The 22,714-nt window shown below is 43.6% G+C and overlaps 1 protein-coding gene across 3 annotated transcripts in view; it reads right to left on the reverse strand.

Moving 5' to 3' along the window:
* Positions 1 to 1,019: 1,019 nt before the first annotated feature.
* Positions 1,020 to 22,714, reverse strand: part of itprid2 (ITPR interacting domain containing 2) — a 76,210-nt gene continuing 54,515 nt past the window's right edge. For 2 of the 3 annotated variants that reach the window (XM_080752456.1, XM_080752454.1), the window contains exons 13-25: positions 21,236 to 21,416; positions 20,329 to 20,578; positions 20,168 to 20,213; positions 19,755 to 19,837; positions 16,624 to 16,950; positions 15,646 to 15,902; positions 10,699 to 11,965; positions 9,836 to 9,895; positions 9,513 to 9,637; positions 8,187 to 8,286; positions 7,286 to 7,339; positions 6,663 to 7,010; positions 1,020 to 6,244 (exon numbers count right to left, since the gene is read on the reverse strand). In XM_080752456.1, coding sequence (XP_080608582.1) covers positions 6,140 to 6,244; positions 6,663 to 7,010; positions 7,286 to 7,339; positions 8,187 to 8,286; positions 9,513 to 9,637; positions 9,836 to 9,895; positions 10,699 to 11,965; positions 15,646 to 15,902; positions 16,624 to 16,950; positions 19,755 to 19,837; positions 20,168 to 20,213; positions 20,329 to 20,578; positions 21,236 to 21,416 — 3,203 coding nt within the window. In that variant the 3' untranslated portion in view covers positions 1,020 to 6,139. The remainder of the gene's footprint in view (positions 6,245 to 6,662; positions 7,011 to 7,285; positions 7,340 to 8,186; positions 8,287 to 9,512; positions 9,638 to 9,835; positions 9,896 to 10,698; positions 11,966 to 15,645; positions 15,903 to 16,623; positions 16,951 to 19,754; positions 19,838 to 20,167; positions 20,214 to 20,328; positions 20,579 to 21,235; positions 21,417 to 22,714) is intronic. The other variant, XM_080752455.1, reaches the window with a different exon arrangement.

A 22,714-nucleotide genomic window follows, 5' to 3' on the forward strand; every position in this document is an offset into this window, starting at 1 on the left:
GTGAGGGTATCAACCCTAGGAGACACGGGGAAACATGCAAACTCCACACAGAAAGGCCCTATCGCCAACCCCATCGAGGGTGTGAGCGATGGGGCCTAAACATGGAAATGTGGAGAACACTATATATGGAGATAGTCCAGTCCATCATGTCATAATGGGACTACCGTCATAGACAGTAGCCATTGTTAGGCCGGAGTCAATGGCTGTGTCTGACGGTAGTTCCATATGACATATTGGACTAGACTAGACTATCTCCATATATAGTGTTATCCACATCTCCATGTTAGGACTCATATATGGGCATAAAAAGTATGTCATGTGACATCACTTCCTGTACAGACAGTCAGCCATTGACTCCGGATTAACAATGGCTACTGTCTATGACGGTAGTCCCATATGACATATTGGACTAGACTATCTCCATATATAGTGTTATCCACATCTCCATGTTTAGACAGCCAATGACTCCGGCCTAACAATGGCTACTTTCTATGACGGTAGTCCCATATGACATGATGGACTGGACTATCTCCATATATAGTGTTATCCACATTTCGTGTAGCCGCCCTGTACAGGAAGTGATGTCACAACTCGCTGACATCACACTGACATCACAGAGGATACGGAAGGACGGTCACGAGGATACGGAAGGAAGGAAGGAAGGAAGGAAGGACACTCAAGCGACACGATTCTTCAGAGTATATGCGACCTTCGGTCGCAATTAAATCTCCACAATACGATTATCGTGATGTTTTTTATCACGATAAACGATAATATCGCGTATCGTCCCATCCCTAGTGTCAAGTGTCTGTACAAATGCAAATGTCAAGTTTTATTGAAAATAAATATATCTTTATTTTGTATTCTCGTCATCTATAGGGGGTTGACACCTCCCAACACAGGTACATTTAAGCACATGAGACAAATACAAACATTAACAACACATCAGTAGAGCAGTGGTTCTCAAACTTTCTCACCCCAAATTAATGTGTATTTGGACCCACAGACCCCCCCCCACACACAAGCTTTGTATTGTAGAAATGTGAGCTTGCAGATCGGCTGTTTTAAAATAGCTTAGGGTTATAGTGGTTAAACTGATTATTAAATAATTTAGCTGGAGTACCCCCTCAAAGACCCCTGGGGTTACCCGGACCCCACCTTGAGAACCACTGCGATAGAAGACAGTAGGACAGTCATCAAATCACTAAGCAGGAACTCAGTTATTGTAGTTTTGTTGTTGTACAGTAGATTGTAGTTTTGCATAGGACATTATATTGTGGTACAATATACTGTAGCAATGTTGCTCAGTATATGGTTGTATATTAGTACAATATAATGCAGTGTTGTACAACAATATATTGTATTGCTGTACACTACAGTATATATATTGTACAGTGTACTGTAGTATTGTGGTACAAAGTTGGACTGTATATTGTAACTAATGCATTTCAGACAGCAGTTCCTGCTGGCATGTAATCAACCAAACACAGATCATAGTTGATCATATTCATCCACAAGTGTTTGTGTGTGTGTGTGTGTGTGTGTGTGTGTGTGTGTGTGTGTGTGTGTGTGTGTGTGTGTGTGTATGTGTTGTTAGTCAGTTCTTAAATATAGTCCCTGTCAGGTAGAAACCTTGTATGTCATATCTCACGTGTCACATTGTGAGCTTGTAGATACTGTATGCCATTTTTGAAAATGTTTGAAAGGGAATGTAGTAAAGTGTGTCTGTGGGTTTTACACACATTGAACCAATGAAGATTGTTTCCTGAAATTAACGGTTTTGGACATTTCTAGCGGACAGTGACGATACGAACCTTAAGTCTGCTGATGAAAAGGCTACTTGTTTTTGTACTATTCAGTACTCAAATAGACTTCTAGTACTGCTGGTTTTCTATCATAACAGGACCTCTAGTACTGCTGGCTTTATCTCCTACCAGGACCTCTTGAACTGATGGTTTTATCTCCTACCAGGACCTCTTGAACTGATGGTTTTATCTCCTACCAGGACCTCTTGAACTGATGGTTTTATCGCCTACCAGGACTCTAGTACTGCTGGTTTTATCTCCTACCAGGATCTCTGGTACTGATGGTTGTATCTCTTACCAGGACCTCTTGAACTGATGGTTTTATCTCCTACCAGGACCTCTAGAACCGATGGTTTTATCTCCTACAAAGACCTCTAGTACGGATGGTTTTGGTTTTCTATCCTAGCAGGACCTCTAGTAGTGCTGGCTATCTATCCAACCGGGCAAAATAGTACAGCTAGTTTAATATAACCAAATTATAGCTGATTTGGTCTTTACCAGGATACAAATAAAAGAATCTGCATGAATTTTGCATTATCATTTGATCAGTCACCAGGCCAATGTAACGACCTTCTTGGTATGGTAGAAAGCAGCAGTACAAGCAGATGTTTTGGAGCAGGGTTGGTGACTGCTAGGTCACGTTTGTGTCCTGTCCGCCTGCTCCCTCATGAAGCCAGCGAAATATCCTCTAGCACAGTGATTCTCAAACCTTTTACTTTGAAGGTTTGGTATGCATTAGTTGGCCACAGACCTCCATAACTTGGGTGTACAAATGTAACCAAATTGACATATAAGGGTCCATTTGCTTCCATTTGTACACCCTCTGAGTTACAGACCTGTAATGATCCATTTAGGAACCCTCAAGGACCCCTGGGGGTCCTAGACCACCCATTGAGAACCACTGTTTCAGCAACATCAGCTCATTTGATTATTTTTGTTTCGATTAGTTTGATCTGATTAGATTAGTTTTTTTGTCTGGTTAGACGGATTAGTTTGATCGGGTTATACAGTAGATTAGTTTGGTCTGTTTAGATGGATTAGTATCATAATCCTTGGTTATACAGTAGATAGATTAGTTTGGTCTGTTTACATGGATTAGTATCATAATCCTTGACTGAAACCAGAGGCGATACAATACTAAACAATATTGTCTATCTATCTATCTCAACATTTACCATATTTACAAATAGACACATGTTAAAACGTATCTTTAATAATGAAATATTTAACATTTCTAACAGTTTACTCCCAGAAACAAAACTAAAAGAGAAGACAGGGACTCCATCTCTGAACTCAACTCTTGTTCAGGGTTGAAATGGTTATTGCACGAAGCAAACAGACAGACAGACAGACAGACAGACAGACAGACAGCAGAATGTGTTGGAACGCAAGCTAAACAGTATTTGACTTTTAGGTTACAACATTCACAAGTAATCTTCAGCTAGACGCCGTCAGACGCTTTAACGTCTCTCAACAAACTAATTATTTCTTATTAAAATCGTTTCAACATGACAGACAACAGACCTTTTTGACAGTGAAGACAGTAGCAGCACAAACTATGACCAAGTCTGGGTTAAATATGCTCAAAATTATTACCGTAATAATCATCATTTATTACGGTTATTGTTGTACACAAAGACATGACACTAGCATGCTAACTGGGTTAGCACAACACTGCCTGCTCCACCAGAATAATTAGGCTTGTTTTAATGGTATACCATCAGGCCACGCCCTCATCGCCATCACCATGACAACGACCAGACAGACAGACAACATACTTTAACCTCCAGCTGACTTGACCTTTCACCTCTCGGAGCACAACCTAACTTCACACACAGTAACTCCTGTACTATACTAATGCTAACTGTAGTGTACTGAACTGTACTGTACTAATGCTAACTGTAATGAACTGTACTGTACAGTACTATACTAGCCCCATATGGAAGCTCACCTTCCGCTGGCGATCTGTTGTTAGCTCTTTGTACAGAGTAACACTGCAACCTAACTACCATGAATATTGTGGATAATACCCTTCTATTTAATAATTTTGGGGATGTTGATGTTGTCATCTGCCCATTTGTCAATTTGGTAAAAATAAATTGGTTGAATAGAAGTCATATTTTGGGACCATCGCTCCATTGTTCACAATGGTTTGTAATGCAGGCTTGTGCAGGCTGCTACCCCAGGAAGTCATGTGATCCAAGATGGCCATGGTGTGAATATGGTCTATGGACCTCTCCCCCCCGTTTTGCCACAACGTATTCAAAAAATAAGGTTTTCCTTACACCGGCACATGAAAAGTATAGGGAAAATGGTTTAAATCGCTTATTTAGTCTCATTTAACCTAGATCTCCCCCAGTGGCAGGTGCCAGTACTGCTCCCTTCGCATTGAAGAAGAATAGGGAGCGGTACTGGCAACTGCCGCCGGGGGAGTTCTGGATTAAATGGGAAAACATGACACTGGCTGATTAAATAAGCGATTTAAACCGTTTTCCCAACGCTGACGTATACTTTGTATGTGCCGGTGTAAGGAAAATCACTTATGTTTTGGATACGTTTTGGCAAAAAGGGTGATCCCCCTGCAACGGGGGGAGAGGTCCGTAGGACCTCACCACGGAGCTAACAACAGATCGCCAGCGGAGGGTGAGCTTCTATATGGGGCTAGTACTACTGAACTGTAGTGTATTAACTGTAGTGTACTGAACTGTGCAATGCTTGTACTGCAGTGATTCTCAACCTTTGTCATTGCAAGGACCCCCAGTTTGAAATGCATTAAACCACGGACCCCCATTTGATACCATATTCTATCTCTGGGACCCACAATTTTACACTGTAAAATCCAGTGTTTATTTAACTCACGAGTCTGGAGGACCCCTGGTGGTCCCCACAATCTGGAGGACCCCTGGTGGTCCCGCAATCTGACGCTGAGAAACAGTGCTGTACAGTACAGCACTGAACTACACAGTAAGGGTAACCGTACAGCATTGGACAACTATGGACTACTATAGTAGTCCATAGTGTATGTACGTCTGACTGGATGGTTAATGGTAATGATGTTACATGGTATGGTCTGCTGGCACTGGAGTTATGTTCTGGTCTCAATGGCATGTTCTGGTCTCAATGGAATGTTCTGGTATCAATGGAATGTTCTGGTCTCAATGGAATGTTCTGGTATCAATGAAATGTTCTGGTATCAATGGAATGTTCTGGTATCAATGGAATATTCTGGTATCAATGGAATGTTCTAGTCTGTATGGAATGTTCTGGTCTGTATGGAATGTTCTGGTCTGTATGGAATGTTCTGGTACCAATGGAATGTTCTGGTATCAATGGAATGTTCTGGTATCAATGAAATGTTCTGGTATCAATGGAATGTTCTAGTCTCAATGGAATGTTCTGGTATCAATGGAATGTTCTGGTATCAATGGAATGTTCTGGTCTCAATGGAATGTTCTAGTCTCAATGGAATGTTCTGGTATCAATGGAATGTTCTGGTATCAATGGAATGTTCTGGTCTACATCTGGTCTAACTGTAAGTTCTGGTTTAAACGGTACAGTATGTTCATGGTTTTAGTGGTGATACCAGAGGATGTACAGAGATGAGAACTATAATAATGAAACACATGGCCCTCATAACTCACATAATGCACATTCCACACACACACACTTCCTCCAACAGTCTGTTTAACACAATCTACCACAACATAAAACAGTTACTAGTTACTATGGTAAGACTCTAGTACTTTGGGAAGTACTGAAGTACCTTATAAACCAATTACAACAACCAACTAGACTACCTCTGTGTTGTAGTATTGTATAGTTGTGTTGACACTAGAGGGTAGCACAGTCCACCCGCAACTGAAAACTCGAGACCCTACCCGAGATCCGAGTGTGACCGGTTACAGGTTACAACTATTAGAAGACGAGTATGTGTTGTAATTACGAGACACCTTGTGAGCTTGTAGGTCTGCTATTCTCGGACGTTCTTGATCAAATGTGCACGGTTTTACAAAGCCTTGCTGAAAATATAACTAATACGGTATGTAATTATGCACGTAACCTGTGCATCGGATCCAGTTAACGGGTCTAGACGCGGCAAGGTCCGTTTTCGGAATGGAATTTGTCAAAAGGTTTTGGACCCAGTCTACCCCCTAGTTAACACATTGTATTGTTGTCCTATTGTGTAGTTGCGTGTCATTGTGTTGCGTTTTACCCCGGCTTGGTCATAGTTGAAACGCTTCAGTTGTGTAGACTAGACATACAGTGTTTGTTTGTACAGTGCTGTTGCTAAGGCCTGTGGTTACCAGGGAAGTTACAGGAGGTTGTTGCCTGGACTACAGGGGTTCTCTGGTTGCCAGGGGCGATCTCCGTGGCGACATGACGGACAGCAGGTCCTGGAGAATCTCCTGGCGGATCTCATCTGCAACACTCTGTCTGATCTGCAATAAAATGAAATAAATATGATCTCATCTGCAACACTCTGATCTGCACGTGCAAAACAATATAAAAAATACAATTTACAATTTAGACATTTAGCAGACGCTCATTAATCCAGAGCGACTTACAATAAGCAAGGTAATACAGCAATACAATAAGGTCTGGATTTCCCCTTTAATTAAACGTCAGCATTCCAGAAGCAGGTGCAGAGCAGTGTGCAGTTCTCCACCAATAAAACTAGTTTGGGGCAACGGCTAAAACAGAGACACAGCGAGTGAATATTTGATGGTCGGACATCATTACGGCACATCGTTTTCAAAGGAAGAGTAAATATAATCGATTATATAAATCAATGATAAAAAAAATGATCCATTAAATGGATTAGTTTGATTAAGTGTTGCACCCCCAACTCATACAGACCTCTTGAATAAGCTGCTGGAGATCCTCTGCTCTCACCCCTCCTTCTCTCCTCCCCTCTCCTCCTCTCCTCTCCTCTCCCACCCTTTCCTCCTCCTCTCCTCCTCCTCCTTCTCTCCTCTCCTCTCCCCCCCCCTCCTCCTCCTCTCTCCCCTGGCTGGGCACGTTGGGGCGAGGTGGAGGGGCGGGAGTTATGTTGATTGACGCTCTGTAGACTTCCTGCTTCGGCTCGCCACCTGCTGTCATTGGACTAGAGGAGCGGGAGGAGGGGCCTGTGGCCGTGGAGGGTGTGTGGCTTCCATCGTCCAGCTCTGATTGGAGGAAAAGCTGCTCTCTGAGCAGCTCTGACACCTGGACGGACGGACAGACATGTTTTACAAGAGAAACCTAACGAACCGACGGTCTTCTAACTAGGGCCAGGGTTGTTTGGCACACGGCTTCGAAACAGTGGTAAATCAGCCAACAACCCACTCCCTCTCATGGTAAATGGCATACTCTGAAAAAGCATATCGTGGAGACATTGTATCGTCTCAACGACATTTATCACCGTATCGCCCACCCTAACCTCATTGTGTTGTTTCAGTGAGTGTGTGTGTGTGTGTGTGTGTGTGTACGCGCACGCGTACCGGTTCCATGGCTCTCAGGGCTGAGGACGTAGACAGATCATCCACACTGCCGCCCTGCAGGACAAGAAGAGAACGACAGAAAGACAGAAGGTGAAGACAATGAGGTGTTGCAGTTCAGCATCTGACCATCAGATGGCAACACAGTGCTGTTGTTGTTGAGGTTGTGATGATGAGAGTCTGAACACTAGGAATAAAAGTGTTGCACTCTGGCTCCACGTGCCTTTGTTTCCTAACCGTTTATCCGTGGAGCCCCACTTTCTTACATCTGACAGATTTAAATGTTACCATTATTGTGTGCACTGCACAGTACAAATATGTTTATTTTGGGGGTCACGGCCTGAAAAGTTTTGAGAACCCCTGGTATAGAGCATTGACAAATTCATCCACCAGGGGCATTGACAACTCATTCTTATGACATCCTATCTAGCCAAGCTTTATAAACTATATATTTTTGGAGCGGTGAAAGCGCTCCCAATAGACAGGTATGTCTGTGGCTGGCTGGCTATGTGGCTGGCTGGCTGGGTATGTCTGTAGCCTGGCAATACCTTGAGTGGCCACACAAGTTAAAGGAGGGGTGCTGTTGTGCAGGCACACACACACACACACACACACACACACACACACACACACACACACACACACACACACACACACACACACACACACACACACACACACACACACACACACACACACACACACACACACACACACACACACACACACACATTCACCGCTCCACTTCGAACCGAGGTTTGATTTTTTAAAGAGAAAACAATAAAAAAAAAAAAAAAAAAAAGGCGAATATTCGACTTCGGTGAACAATGTCGAATAGTGACTTTGATATTCTAATATTCAAATATTTGGTGAATGCGTGCGTGCGTGTGTGTGTGTGTGTTACCAGGGGGTGTGTGTGTAGTCTGTCCTCCAGTTGAAATTCTAGTTCCTGGAGTTCGCGTCTCACAGCCGACCTTAGAGCCTGCAGCTGATCTGCCTGCAGTCTGAGAACAGGACAGCATTTCACTTGGTTTAACCACAGTGAGCACAGGACAGCATTTCACATGGTTAAACTGATCTACAAGCTCACACGCGGCACCGAGTGCTTCTGGGGTTAGGGTTACCACTGACATGGAAACATGCGTATTTCAGAAACCTTAGAATAGTCCGGCTGCTAACAGGCCTTGTTTTTCTTATTGGCCTAAAATGTTGTCTATATATACACTGCTCAAAAAAATAAAGGGAACGCATAAGAATTGCAATGTAACTCCAAGTCAATCACACTTTTGGGATATCAACCTGGCCAGTTAGGAAGCAACACTGATTGTGAATCAATTTCATGTGCTGTTGTGCAAATGAAAAAGACACACGGGTGGAAATGAGGCAATTTGTAAGACAACCCCTAAAAAGGAATGGTTTTTGCAGGTGGTGGCCACAGACCATTTGCCTGCCCTAATTTTGTCTCCCTGATTTTTGGTTAGTTTTGGATTTTGCCTGTGCCCTTACCACCAGAGGTAGCATGAGGCGGTATCTGCAACCCACAGAAGTTGTTCAGGTAGTGCTGCTCATCCAGGATGGCACATCAATGAGTGCTGTGGCAAGAAGGTTTGCTGAGTCTCCCAGCACAGTGTCCAGAGCATGGAGGCGATACCATGAGACAGGCCAGTACACCAGGAGACGTGGCAGGGGCCGTAGGAGGACAACAACCCAGCCACAGGACCTCTATCTGGTCTTTTGTGCAAGGAGGAACAGGAGGAGCACTGCCATATTTTTTGAGCAGTGTATATACATTCATGAAACCACCTGCTGACCACCTGTGAGCATTGAGCAATGTCTTTTATAGGGGGTAAAAGTTTGGGCCCATTCACTTACTATACTATAAAGGAAAAAAATAGCCCAAAAAATAGCAGATCTGTAGATCTGCACAGTACCTACTGGTTTAAACTGGCTTACGTCTGCCTTCATGTGTTTACATGGGCTCTCAGTGTAAACAGAGGAACACATTTACCTCCTTACATAATGCTCTACATCTGCTCTCAGTGTAAACAGATGAGGAATACATTTGCCTCCTTACACATGCACTACATCAGAGGGACAAACAAACCCAGAGACATATTGGCAGTGGAGAGAGAGAGAGAGTGTGTGTGTGTGTGTGTGTGTGTGTGTGTGTGTGTGTGTGTGTGTGTGTGTGTGTGTGTGTGTGTGTGTGTGCGTGCGTGCGTGTGTGTACCTGTCAGCAGGACTCAGGTGTGTGTAGACAAGTGCCTGCTGTCTGATGATTGACAGCTCCAGATCCATCATGTGTCGACGGAATTCACACAAGCTCTCCCTCTTCTGTTGTAACTCTACCAGAGACTAGAGAGAGAGAGAAAGAGAGAGAGAGAGAGAGAAAGAGAGAAAGAGAGAGAGAGAGAGAGAGAGAGGGAGAGAGACAGAGACAGAGGGAGAGATGGAGATAGACAGACGGACAGACAAAACAGATTTAATACGTCAGTTGAATATTGTCAGGACATTGTTTGCAGAGGCAGAAATGCATTGTGGGTTGGGATGTACCTGTTGGGTGGATGTGCCTGATCTTGGATCAGCAAACAGGTCTGATGGTGTGTCTGGTCTCTGGACAGACAGACAGACAGACAGACAGACAGACAGACCGACGTGTAAAAACACTGATTGTATACATTATGATTAGGGGTAACGATACATTTTAACATGTATCGTGGTTAACGATACGATACATGGACAATATTGGTTCATTCATGGCGATACGATACAATTCAATGATTTACAATCGATATAATAACTATTTAGCAAAGAAATGAAATCTGTGTAAAACATGTAAAAAATCTATTATTATGGAAGTAATTAAGTAAGTAAGCTGTGATTATCTAGCAAATACATGGACATTTTATTTCAACACATATGGACAAACCCACCTTGACATGAACACAGATTACACACATTTATTGATAGACCAAGAGTAGCTAAAATGTATATGGAATTCATTTTCCCTCTTAAAATCCACCACTGCTCTACTCTGTACATAACTTAGAAACAGACACAAGCTCTGCTGAATTTAACTCAAACAAACATGTCTGTAATCAGCACTTGTCTACTTCACCACAACTAAATGGCTATTTTTTTTTTTTTATCCACAGACCTAAAGAAGTTTTTCAAGTTTTAAAATGGGATTATTCTAACTGGATTTAGTGGGTGATTCATTTGAACATTGACTTGGCATGACAGAGGAAGCCAGAGATTGATTTTCCTGCATGGTCGTGTGAAAGATGAACTGCACATAATTAGTTGATGTGATTTAACAACATATTTAAAGATTATGTCTGTTCAGCACACATTGGACATATTAATAACGATATAATTGTGTTATTACATAATGCTGTCCATGTTCTGGTACTAACCTGGTTGAGAGTCTGAACTGCTCCTCTGATGTCATGCAGAACTCGCCTCAGTTGCATCTCTGTACTTGAAGCCAAGCCTGGGGCTAGAGTAGATCCCTGCCCAGGGTACAGGCCTTGACCTGGGGCTAGAGTAGATCCCTGGCCAGGGTACAGGCCTTGACCTGGGGCTACAGTAGATCCCTGCCCAGGGTACAGGACTTGACCTGGGGCTAGAGTAGATCCCTGGCCAGGGTACAGGCCTTGACCTGGGGCTAGAGTAGATCCCTGGCCAGGGTACAGGCCTTGACCTGGGGCTAGAGTAGTACCCTGCCCAGGGTAAAGGCCTTGACCTGGGGCTAGAGTAGTACCCTGCCCAGGGTACAGGCCTTGACCTGGGGCTAGAGTAGATCCCTGCCCAGGGTACAGGCCTTGACCTGGGGTAGGACCAGGGTGGGGGTAGTGGCTGTGAGGTGGGGGTAGGTGGAAGGAAGGGTAGGGATAGAATCCATAACCGTGGTACCCGGAGTAAGGTGAGGTAGGAGTCAGGTATGGCGATGACTGATGGTGATGAGGCATTGTGGGAGTTGTAGGCTGCTCCAGGTTGGAGAGGCTGCTGTGGTGAGGCATGATGGGAGTTGTAGGCTGCTGGGGCAGAGGGGGGCGGGGCGGGTAGTACAGCTGGTTTGGTAAGGACTGGTGGGGAGGGGACGTGTAGTAGGGGGGCTGGGCGTAGTACTGGCTAGGAGGGTGTTGCTGGGTGGAGTTAGAGGCACTAGGGTGGGGGTGTTGTGGGGTACTAGTCTGGGGGTCCCAGGCAGAGTGAAACGGATCGCACATCGGCAGCCCCGAGTTTGAACTCCAGACGTAGCGGTGGTCTGGTGGACTGGCCGTGGGGTGATGATGTTGTTGATGAAGACGCTGACTCTGACTGCAGAGATCAGGGACGCTCTGGGTGCTCCACCCGTGGGCGGGGCCTCCCAACGGCCTCCTCTGCTCCAGCCAATCGGGAGGCGGCGGGCTGGAGCTCCGCAGCGAATAGGAGGATCGCGTGAGGTGCTTCCTCCGCGTGAGGTGAGATTTGTGAGGGAGGACGCCGACGCCGACGCGCGTTGTAGGCGTTTCCCCTTCCGGAGGCTCGGATGACGATTGGGCGGCGGCGTGAGAAGAGGCGGGGTTTATGAGGAGGGTAGAGAGATGATTGGTCGGCTCTTCGCCGGAGTGCTGTGGGGGGGTCGAGCCCCTCCCCCCAACCTGGACCCTGAGAGAAGACACCATCCTGGACGCAGGGCTGGTTTAGTTGACAAACACATAATTAGAATTAACTATTTCATTAAAAGCATTAAAGGACAACTTTAGTTTTTTACAACAAGGGTTCATATTTTAGATTGTAATTAAAGAATATAAAAGATGAGTTTTATATTGATTTAATTTACTTCTTTCTATTGTGGCGGCTAACAATGCTCCCTAAAAAAATCGAGTCTCTGTGGCGCTTCTAGGAGCCGCAGTCTGACTCCAAAACTATTATTTTATCTGTCCACGGTCAGGCCTTTAGGAGGGCCATTCAACTGCAGCAGCTGAACGGAATGTTTGGATTGGGGTCTGGTGCAACGCACAGGTTCTGAACCTGGTGAGAGCAGGAGAGGACCTGGTGAGACGTAGGCGGAGCCCGGCCAGGAGTCAACCCATAGAGCCTAGTTCTTCCACGCGCCAGAATAGTACCCCCAATCCCGGCAGAGTAGTTCCGGTGCAGCACATTGAGTGACCCTGTCTTTCCCTAATAGGACTGATCGTGGATAGCTACTGGGACGTAAGTCGGGACTTGATCAACCCCGGCTGGGTCACCTGGGCGAGGGTGTATGATGTTGCGAGACCCGAAACACCCGTCGACCCCAGGCTACATCACTGATGATACGTCCCAGTTGCATCCTTGTGATGTTTTTTTCATTATTAGTTCTATTTATAGTGGCTCATAGGAATAGACTATGTGACAACCAGGAATAGTTTGGTGACCACCGGAGACTCGGTTGATGGCCGGAATTTAGACGGCACCCGGGAGCAGGTTGGGTTAGCGCCCCAGCCTGTGTCTTCCGTGAGGAAGAAGCCCAACAAATCCACGGTCAGGCCTTTAGGAGGTCCATTCAACTGCAGCAGCTGAACGGAATGTTTGGATTGGGGTCTGGTGCAACGCACAGGTTCTGAACCTGGTGAGAGCAGGAGAGGACCTGGTGAGACGTAGGAGGAGCCCGGCCAGGAGTCAACCCATAGAGCCTAGTTCTTTCACGCGCCAGAATAGTACCCCCAATCCCGGCAGAGTAGTTCCGGTGCAGCACATTGAGTGACCCTGTCTTTCCCTAATAGGACTGATCGTGGATAGCTACTGGGACGTAAGTCGGGACTTGATCAACCCCGGCTGGGTCACCTGGGCGAGGGTGTATGATGTTGCGAGACCCGAAACACCCGTCGACCCCAGGCTACATCACTGATGATACGTCCCAGTTGCATCCTTGTGATGTTTTTTTCATTATTTGTCACTAGCAGCTCTTTGATGCATGAACCAGCCGACCGGGGCTAAAATGATTGACAGACAGGTCAATCAATCTGAACAAGAACTGTTATTTTGGATGGGTGACCCAGTTTAATCGACCAATGACAGAACTTCTCACAGATAAAAATAATAGTTTTGGAGGCAGATTGTAGCCCCAGGAAGTGTCACACACACAACATTTCTTTAGGAAGCAAAATTAAAATACATTTTTAAAATAAGCAATTGCATGATTCCTGCTTATGTCAGCAGAAAACTGCTTATCTCTGCTTTAAGGTAATACAGCCCAGAGCCTTAGAAACTTAGAGAGTTCTGCCATTGCGGGGTCAGAAACATTCATTGTCACTTTACCCCTCATAGACTTCAACGCATTCTGTAAACTTCCGCTTTGCGGTTTGTCACTATACGCCAATAGATGTGTGCGTAGAATAAATACCTATTTCCACCCGCGAGGGAAATTCTGTATTTTCAGCCCAACCCAGATTAGGCCTAAAAAAAAAAAACTTTGGTTTCCGGTTGGCTGTCATTTTAGGGCTGAGTAGGTAGGGAATTTATTTTATTTTATTTTTATTTTTTTGTGGGCATGATGGGTAGCAAGGAATTTTATTTTATTTCCTCATGGGAAGGATGGGTAGGAAGTTTTTTTTTTTTTTCTTTTTAATTTTAATGTTTAATTTACAGTTTTAATGAATCATTTAAAACATAATTTTGTAATTGAATTTGAATGTTTAATTACAGTTTTAATGAATTATGACAAATGAAATCATATTTCAATGTCTTCAGCGATACTCTTATTCTGAAGAGATTAAGAAGTCGACCACCGTCTGGAAGTATCATTGCATTACGAAAATGACCACCGCCTGGAAGTCTTATTGCGGCTAGCACAACATATCTTATTCTGAAAAGATCGGCTACCGGAAGTGTTAGATTTTCCAGCTTAGATTTGACAAAATAACACAGCTCGGCGAGCGAGCGACAGAGAGCTGAGCCGTTAGCCCGCAGTCGCACCATAACCCAGAGAGACACGATGGGGTCCGCAAGCACTGTTGCTGTTGCCGTACAGTCTTTCAGATGAATGCCACGCTGTCATAAATGTTTCGACTCCATCTCACGTCTCTCTGTGGCTGTGCAGGGCTCAGCTGTACTGGTGGATGGGCTGCTAATTTTGCTAGCATCGCTGTTGTTGTTGACTGAGTGGCAACGTAGTTGTCCCCCGATTGTGTGTGCGCTTGTGTGTGTGTGTTTGGAGGAATACAAGAGCCGCTTCCCAATTCAGAGTGTGCGCCCTTCGTAGTGTAGCCCGCGTAGGGCTATGTGGTCGCACCAAATATATTTTTTGTAAGACGTTTTTGAACGACTCAGTCGGATTTTGACTTAATTTTTTTTATTTTTTTATTTTCACTCCAAATGCCAATAAAATCATCTGGGTCGCACGTATTTAATAGGGTCGGTCGCCAACCGGAAACCAACACATTTTTTTGTTAGGCCTTATTCACTGCCCACAAGGAGCATGTGAGCAGTTAGGGGTTAAGAGGCTTGCTCAGGGACACACATCCACATTGCTACCCTGGCCTGGAATGGAACCTGGGACAACCAGGGGCTCTGGTTCCCCAGGCGGGCTCCCTAAACATTCAGCTATGTATATAGAGAGTCATGCCCCCATGACTCTCTATATACAAGGCTCTGGTACCCTTTGTTAGCCTTCTGGTTGGTCCCTGACTGACCAACCAGCAGGCTCTATCTGCCTTGTCCCGCCCTGGTACCGCCTTTTTTATGTTGAATTTGCTAAAACATAATTCTTGGAGAAATAAAAACATTTAAAAACATGCTGAGTCACTATACTGCCACTGAGCAGCTCTATTTTACTGGAATCAAGTTTGAAATTAGAATTGAACACACAGAATAACAATACGAAGCAACTGAATTAAAATGGCAGTGGATGGAGTGTCCCACCAAGACACAGCAACCAATGGGTGTGAAGAGGTGCGGGCCTTGACAGAGGGTGAATTGCGACAGGCCTTACCTGGTCTGACAGACGGACCTTACCTCAGTGGTCCTCAACCTTTTCAGGCCGTGACCCCCGAAATAATCATACTTTAACTGGGGACCCCCAAAATAATCATACTTTAACTGGGAACCCCCAAAATAATCATACTTTAACTGGGAACCCCCCACCCTGACGAGCACTAAGAGTTGAGGCATTACATTTTGTATAACACGGTTCTATTGTGAAAATAGCAGATCTGCTATTTTCTGCTTGAATGTGTCATGTTAGGGGTATTGAAAAATCCTTAGATTGCACAGAAATGTGCATAAACCCTGTTAAAACCCTGTTTTACTGTGAAAATAATGTTGCACATTAAATGAATCATCTGAGGACCCCCCCAAAACAATCCCGACCCACAGTTTGAGAACCACCGCCTTACCTGGACGGACAGACGGGGGAAGAGGAGGGGAGAGACATGGACCTCCGCAGGGTGGGCGTTCCTCTGCCTCTCCCTGGCAGGGTGAGGGTCAGGGAGTTGTGGTAGCGCTTGGCTCGCTCCAGAGCCTGTTGGACCAGCAGGGCTGAAGACCCGGAACCGGAACTCTCAGCCTGTTGGACGAGCAGGGCTGACGACCCGGAACCCTCAGCCTCCACCTCAGAGCCCTCAGGTGCCGCTGTGGACTGGGCGCTCTGCAACTAAATGGTGACATTTAGAATTTAAAACTGAAAATAGAAAACATTTTAGTCAACTGAAATAAAATAAAAAATTAAATAGGCCTTAAAGTGATCCCTGACTAATACGACAAATATGCCTTAATACATTATAATTGTCCTCTATAACTACAATGTAAAATTAAAAACACCTTAATTATTTTATTTCTTCTAGAAATAGCTAATCTTTCACTCAATAGGGGAAATGTCCGTCGCAAGTTGATGATGTCATAAATGTCATGTGTGATCTAACCCGGGGCATTTCCCCTGTTGAGTGAAAGATTAGCTATTTCTAGAAGAAATAAAATAATTAAGGTGTTTTTAATTTTACATTGTAGTTATAGAGGATAATTATAATGTATAATATGCATATTTGTCGTATTAGTCAGGGATCACTTTAAAAAATAAAATGAGAACTAACAGACCGTATTGTTGTAGGTTTACAAAACTAACAAAACAAACATTTCCTTAGTTTTGGCGTGTAAGAAATCTTCAAAAGTAGAAAGATTATGCTTCGATATTACATTAAAATAAGGAAACCTGACTCTTATTCGAATTCTTACTTTTCAAAGAATAAAAACTTAACTAAAGTTAAGTCTAAAGTATTAGAAACTCCGCTTTAAAAAAACAAATAAAAAATAAACAAGATTGTTTTTCTTTTTACTTTGAATGAAGTCGAAGCCAAATAAATGTGAAATATAATAACCTGGGTGTGCTGCGTTTCAGACGGGGTTCCGGTGTGCCCAGTCTGACCCGGCACCTCCACAGAACCACATGTCCCAGCATGCACCTCCTCAGAAGAACTACACGTCCCAGCATGCACCTCCTCAGAAGGACTACACGTCCCAGCATGCACCTCCTCAGAAGAACCACACGTCCCAGCATGCACCTGTGACTCCTCCAGAATCTCTTGGGTGTCGGCCAGCTGTTGGAACACCGGCTGGTCCGTGGCGAGGGGCGTGGCCAGGTCATGTGACGCGTGAGAGGTCACAGTGGTCTCGCTGTCGCAACTGTCACTGCTGTCCTGCACCTGCTGGCCGGATAGGTTGGATTAAGAATTATTTAATGCTTTATCTATTGAAAAAATAGCAGATATACAAGCTCACAGCGCTGCTATTTAAAAAAAAATCTAGATATTATTTTTTGCAAGTCTGAATATATCATTTTAACTATTTTACCGCTTCGAACGTTAACGCTCGTCCCAATTCTGACGGCGGCGCGTTGCAAATACGAACGGCCGTTCTTTTACCTTGTTTGATGACTGTAAGCTCATGAGGGGTCGCGCGGGTGTGTACAGTAAAAACATCTCCCGTAATGCTGCTTTCAAATCTTCACCACACGTAAACATCAATGGATGTCCAATTCACTTCCTGTGGTCTGTGGACCTGATCTAGATTATGCATTTCTACACGACGGAAAGAGGGGAGGGCCATTTCACTTCATTGCATAAGGCAGCCCCCTGCCGTCAGTTTGGCTACAGTACACATACATGTGTCCACTGAAAACGATTATGTTTGGAAGTAATCCATAGATAATTTTCTATATATCGCAAAAGGTAAAGGTACTTTTTGATGGCACCAGCAAAAATAAATAAATATTAAATATGGCAGTAGAACTGTTAAAAGCGAACATTTGTAACTCAAATATTTGCTTCTGGGGGGTCCCTGGAACAACATGTTTTGAGTTGGGGGTCCGCAGCCAAATACATATCATTTTGGGGGTCCTTGACATGAAAAAGTTTGAGAACCACTGATTTAGAAGAAGGATTTAGGAGACATTTATAGAATCGGGTGAAAAATATTCAAAGACTTGCACAAATGTTCACGATTTAAAAATAAAAAAATATAGCAGATATACAAGCTTGCAGCGCGCTGTGAGCTTGTAGATCTGTTATTTTTTAACAGTTAAAGCATAAAATAATGGTTAAAGTGGTTCAAATCTAAAGAGACACAGATTTGCGTTCAGGCCTAAATGGATTCATTAGAGTAATTTCGTTGACGAGGTTTGTCAATTCACTAAGATTATTATGGTCCCTTTCAGTGGTGTAAAGTAACTAAGTAAATGTACTTAAGTACTGTACTTAAGTACAATTTTGAGGTATTTGTACTTGAGTATTTCCAGTTTTCAGTACTTTTACTTCAAATCCACTACATCTCGGATCCAAATATTGTACTTTTACTCCACTATAATTATTTGAAAACTCGCCTGGTGGTGCTATAATAGGCCAATGTAAAAAGGGTGGCATGTGTTCTTTGCCAATCTTAGACCTTTCATGGCAGTCAGACGCTGCATGCATGATTTGAGTCATTGTGTTCCAAAAATGTGTTTTGCTAAAGTCTACCTGCTGGTGGCGCTATAACAGGCCAATGTGAAAAGGGTAGCATTTGTTCCTTGACATAGTAGGAATATGTGTGGCAAATTTCACGGTACTCGCAAGCTGCGTTGATGATTTGAGGCATTTTGTTCAAAAAGGAGTAATCCTGCAAACTTTGGAAGCCAATATTAGCCAATTAGGATGGAATATGACATATCAGACGGATCAGACTTTATCACATGACTATAGAGATACTGTTTACTGATTTGCATGATTGTTGGAGAAAATCTGATGGAGTAATAGCAAAGATTGTGTTTTACATAAGTTGTCCTCCTGGTGGCGCTATAAAAGGCAAATGTGAATAATGCAGGGTAAAGGTTTATCCTTAGCCTCTAGGGAGTGTGCATACAAAGTTTTCCACTTATTGGTGGAGTTAAAGGTAAAAAACACAAATTGCCCTGTTATAGCGCCACCATGATTTGAGAAATTTGAAGTGGCATTTCTTCCTCGGCCTAGTGGGAACGTGTGCGCCCAATTTCACCAGGATTGCACGCTGTGTTCATGATTTGAGGCATTTTGTTCAAAATGGAGCAATCCTGCAAACTTTGGAAGCCAATTGTAGCCAATCAGGATAGAATATGGAAAATCGGACAGATCCATGTTGATCACATGACATACTGTCTACCGATTTGTAGGATTTGTGGACAAAATCTCTAATAGTGTACAGAAATGTGTTTTGCAAACATCGGCCTCATGGTGGCGCTAGAACAGGGCCATTTGAAAAATGTGGGCAGAGGTTCTGAATTGGCATCCAGGGAGTGTGTGTGCTCATTTTGGCAGCGACCGGGCCAACGCCGCCGGAGATTAGCTGGTAACAAACTGGAGGACACAGACGCACGGACGGACGGACGGACGGACGGAGGGACGCACAGGGCGAAAACATACTCTCCACCATGCCTTCGGCTGGTGGAGACAAATATGAACCCTTGTTGTAAAAAAACAAAGTTGTCCTTTAAAGTTTGAAGTTAGAGAAGGTCATACAAATAGCAAAAATGGATAATCTACAAGCTCAAATTTCTGCCAATGCCCTGCCAATGGCAGGACATGTCATTTTACATGAAGATTAACTCAAACAATTGTGATTAACGATTTAATTGTGTTTTTGTTGTTGACAATTACATTTCTGTTTGGCTTTTAGCCTTTGAAGTTGCACATGGTAGATATGACACATAACTTAAATATGCAAAGAAATGACTGACATATTTGACAACTTTAGACGTAAAAAAGCACATTGATAGTGGAAATAGACGATCTACAAGCTCACAACGCGTCGCGATGTGACGTGTTGTGAGCTTGTAGATCTGCTATTTCCACTATTTACTTTAAAAAAATATATATGAACATTTTTCAACATGGACACGATTATGACGATTATGAAAAATAATCACGATTATGTCAAATAATTGCGATAAGACGATTATGTAATAATTGTGACAGCCCTACACACGCACACACACACACACCTTGAGGTAGCTGTTGGAGTCAGTAGATGGCTCCTCAGCAAAGCCACTACTGTCCGACTGTTGACTGACTGTCCTTATCAACCCTGTATCACACACACGCACGCACACACACGCACGCACGCACGCACACACACACACACACACGCACACACGCAAAATGAAATGTACAGTATTATTATCCACAAACAACCAAGCCTCTATATTCAATGTAATAATCAGACAGCTGCTGTACAAAGATTTACAGATAATTGGAAGTACACTGTTTGTCTGTTTAGCTTACATAATGCTTACATAAGGCTTTGATGCAATAAGACAAAAGTTGATTCTATTATTTTTATTTTTTTAGTTATTTACTCCTTATCCAACTAAACTTTAAATCAGCCCAGACATCAGTGGGGGGGGGGTGAACTCACCACTGGTTCTGGAGGAGGTGCGTGTCTCATCTTCATTACTCAGCACCTAAACACACACACACACACACACGCAATAGGATGCGACACGTTGTGAACTTGTAGATCGGTTATTTCCGGAGATACATATAAAGTGTGATGAAGACCTTTGACCTCCAGCATACCTCCTCCATTTCAAAGGAGTCCTTGGTCTCTGCGCGCAGCTGAGTGAGATGAGGGTGGAGCAAGGGCGGAGCTCTCTCTGTCTGATTGGCCGACAGCTGTTGATCCTCTGTCTGATTGGCCGACAGCTGTTGATCCTCTGTCTGATTGGCCAACTGTGGTTGGTCCTCTGTCTGATTGGGTGACGGTGGTCGTTCCTCCGTCTGACTGGCTGATTGGGGCTCCTCCTCCTCGATGGGTCGGTCTTCTGGCCTGTAGGGAGACAGCTTTTAATAACATCGTCTAATCACTGGTGCCCCCTGTTCTATTTTTTGGAAGAATCGTTCAGTTTGTGATACAAGCACCAAATTTTGCACAAAGTTTCCTCTGGACATACTTTTCCCAAAAAGCACGTTAGCCACTCATTTTTTATTTTTAAGGGTTGGGGTCCCATTGACTTTCTATACAGTAAAATAATACAAAAACATAAATCTGCTTTAAGTAGCATATGAGGGGTCAAACTAGGGGTTTTTCATGATCCTGAATCCAATGCAAGCATTTGTTTTGCACAAAAAACATTCCTTGGGCTAAAAATAGCCCCCACACTACTGTGAAAAGTGATGACTCATCACTAAACCATAGTTTCGTGGGGCCTTTTTTAGCCCAAGGAATGTTTTTTGTGCAAAACAAATGCTTGCATTGGATTCAGGACCATGAAAAACCCCTAATTTGACCCCTCACATGCTACTGAAAACAGATTAATTTTTTTGTATTATTTTACTGTATAGAAAGTCAATGGGACCCCAACCCTTTTTTAAATAAATTGAGTGGTTAGCCGTGCTTTTTGGGAAAAGTAGGTCCAGAGGAAACTTTGTGCAAAATTTGGTGCTTGTATCACAAAGTACAATCTTTTGTCCGTCTGTCCTGTACCTGTTGTCTGTCAGATCCTCCGTTTCCTCTCTGGACGAGCCGTTGCTCTCCTCTGTGACGGTGGCGAGGCTGCAGCTGTCCTTTCGGAGGGGCCCCCCCCTGTGGTGGGCGTCGGTACTGCTGCTGTCGGTGGTACTATGCATAGCGTGACCGTTGACCAGGGCCATGTTGTTGCTGTGTCCTGTGTAGGGCATTCATGAATAGTGATTTTTAGTATTCGAATTATTCAACCTCAAAGTATTTGAATCGACAGGATATATATATATATATATACAGGGTTTCCTGCAGGAAAAAGTCTTGACCATGGGGGATGTCATGAAGCGCGTGCGCCGAAAACTTTGGATAATTAATTAATTAATTCGAGTAATTAATTCACTTCATTTTTAATATTAATTCTTATTTTTGCCCTATAAAAACACATGAATGTGCCCACAATTCGTGCACAGATGATGCACTATGCATGTACACTCTTTTCACAGCTTTCAAACAAAAAAATCCGCTTGGAAATCCGTTCAGGCATTCAGGAGATACCAGCCCTTATGTTTTCTTCAAATGTAAACAAACATGGCTGCCATGTTTGAAAGATAGGGTTGGTATGGGGGTTAAACATGCAATTTCGCGATCGCGATCATGCCTAGTACATTGTTGGAGTTTTTTTGAAAAAAAAATTTTTTTTAGACCCTTGGGGGGGCGGGGGGGTTTTCTGGCCGGGCGGGGCGCCTGGCCTGTAAAGTGCTGCAGGAAACCCTGATATATATATATATTATATGGGATGCGATTACAAAAATTAATCGAATTAATTACAGGTTTTGTAATTAATTAATCGCAATTAATCGCATTTTAATCGCATATTAATGTTTGACCCGAGAAGCATTTTTTTCAAGTAAAACACATTTTGTTGTACGAGTGAATCAACGAGTGAGTTTTTTAAATCAAAATTTCGCATCCACTGGGCCAAGCAAAGCGCTCTGATCGGCTACTTCTCCCTTTGCGTTTGTTGTCTCTTCTTGGTTGGTGCATCGCTATGATCGGTATTACCGAAACTGAAGGTTCTGTGGTGCAAAAACGAAGTGCGATTAAAATATGTACATTTTTTTTATTGCATTAATTTTCTGTAATTAATGAATCGCAATTAATCAGTTAAAGTCCCAGCCCTAATATATATATATATATATATATATATATATATATATATATATATATTTTCTTTTTTTTCTCTATCTAGTAGTGACAGTTGCATTAGCTGGCTCTTCCTCCATCATGCAGGGGTTAAAGCAAAAAAAAATCCCAAGACGGACGGAAAATTATAACCCCCCCCCCCCCCCACGCGGCGCCACTGCGCCGCCGTTTGAAAAGCATCTTTTTACCGTTGATGCCATAACATAGCTTTCTGTTGCACACCCAACAGAAACAGGGACCTGAATGGCTTTTCTGTGTCAAACGTTTCATCCGGCCAACCAAAGCTAAACAATCTACCCA

This window comes from Nannobrachium achirus, assembly GCF_963921795.1.
Source record: "Nannobrachium achirus genome assembly, chromosome: 22".
Classification (NCBI taxonomy): domain Eukaryota; kingdom Metazoa; phylum Chordata; class Actinopteri; order Myctophiformes; family Myctophidae; genus Nannobrachium; species Nannobrachium achirus.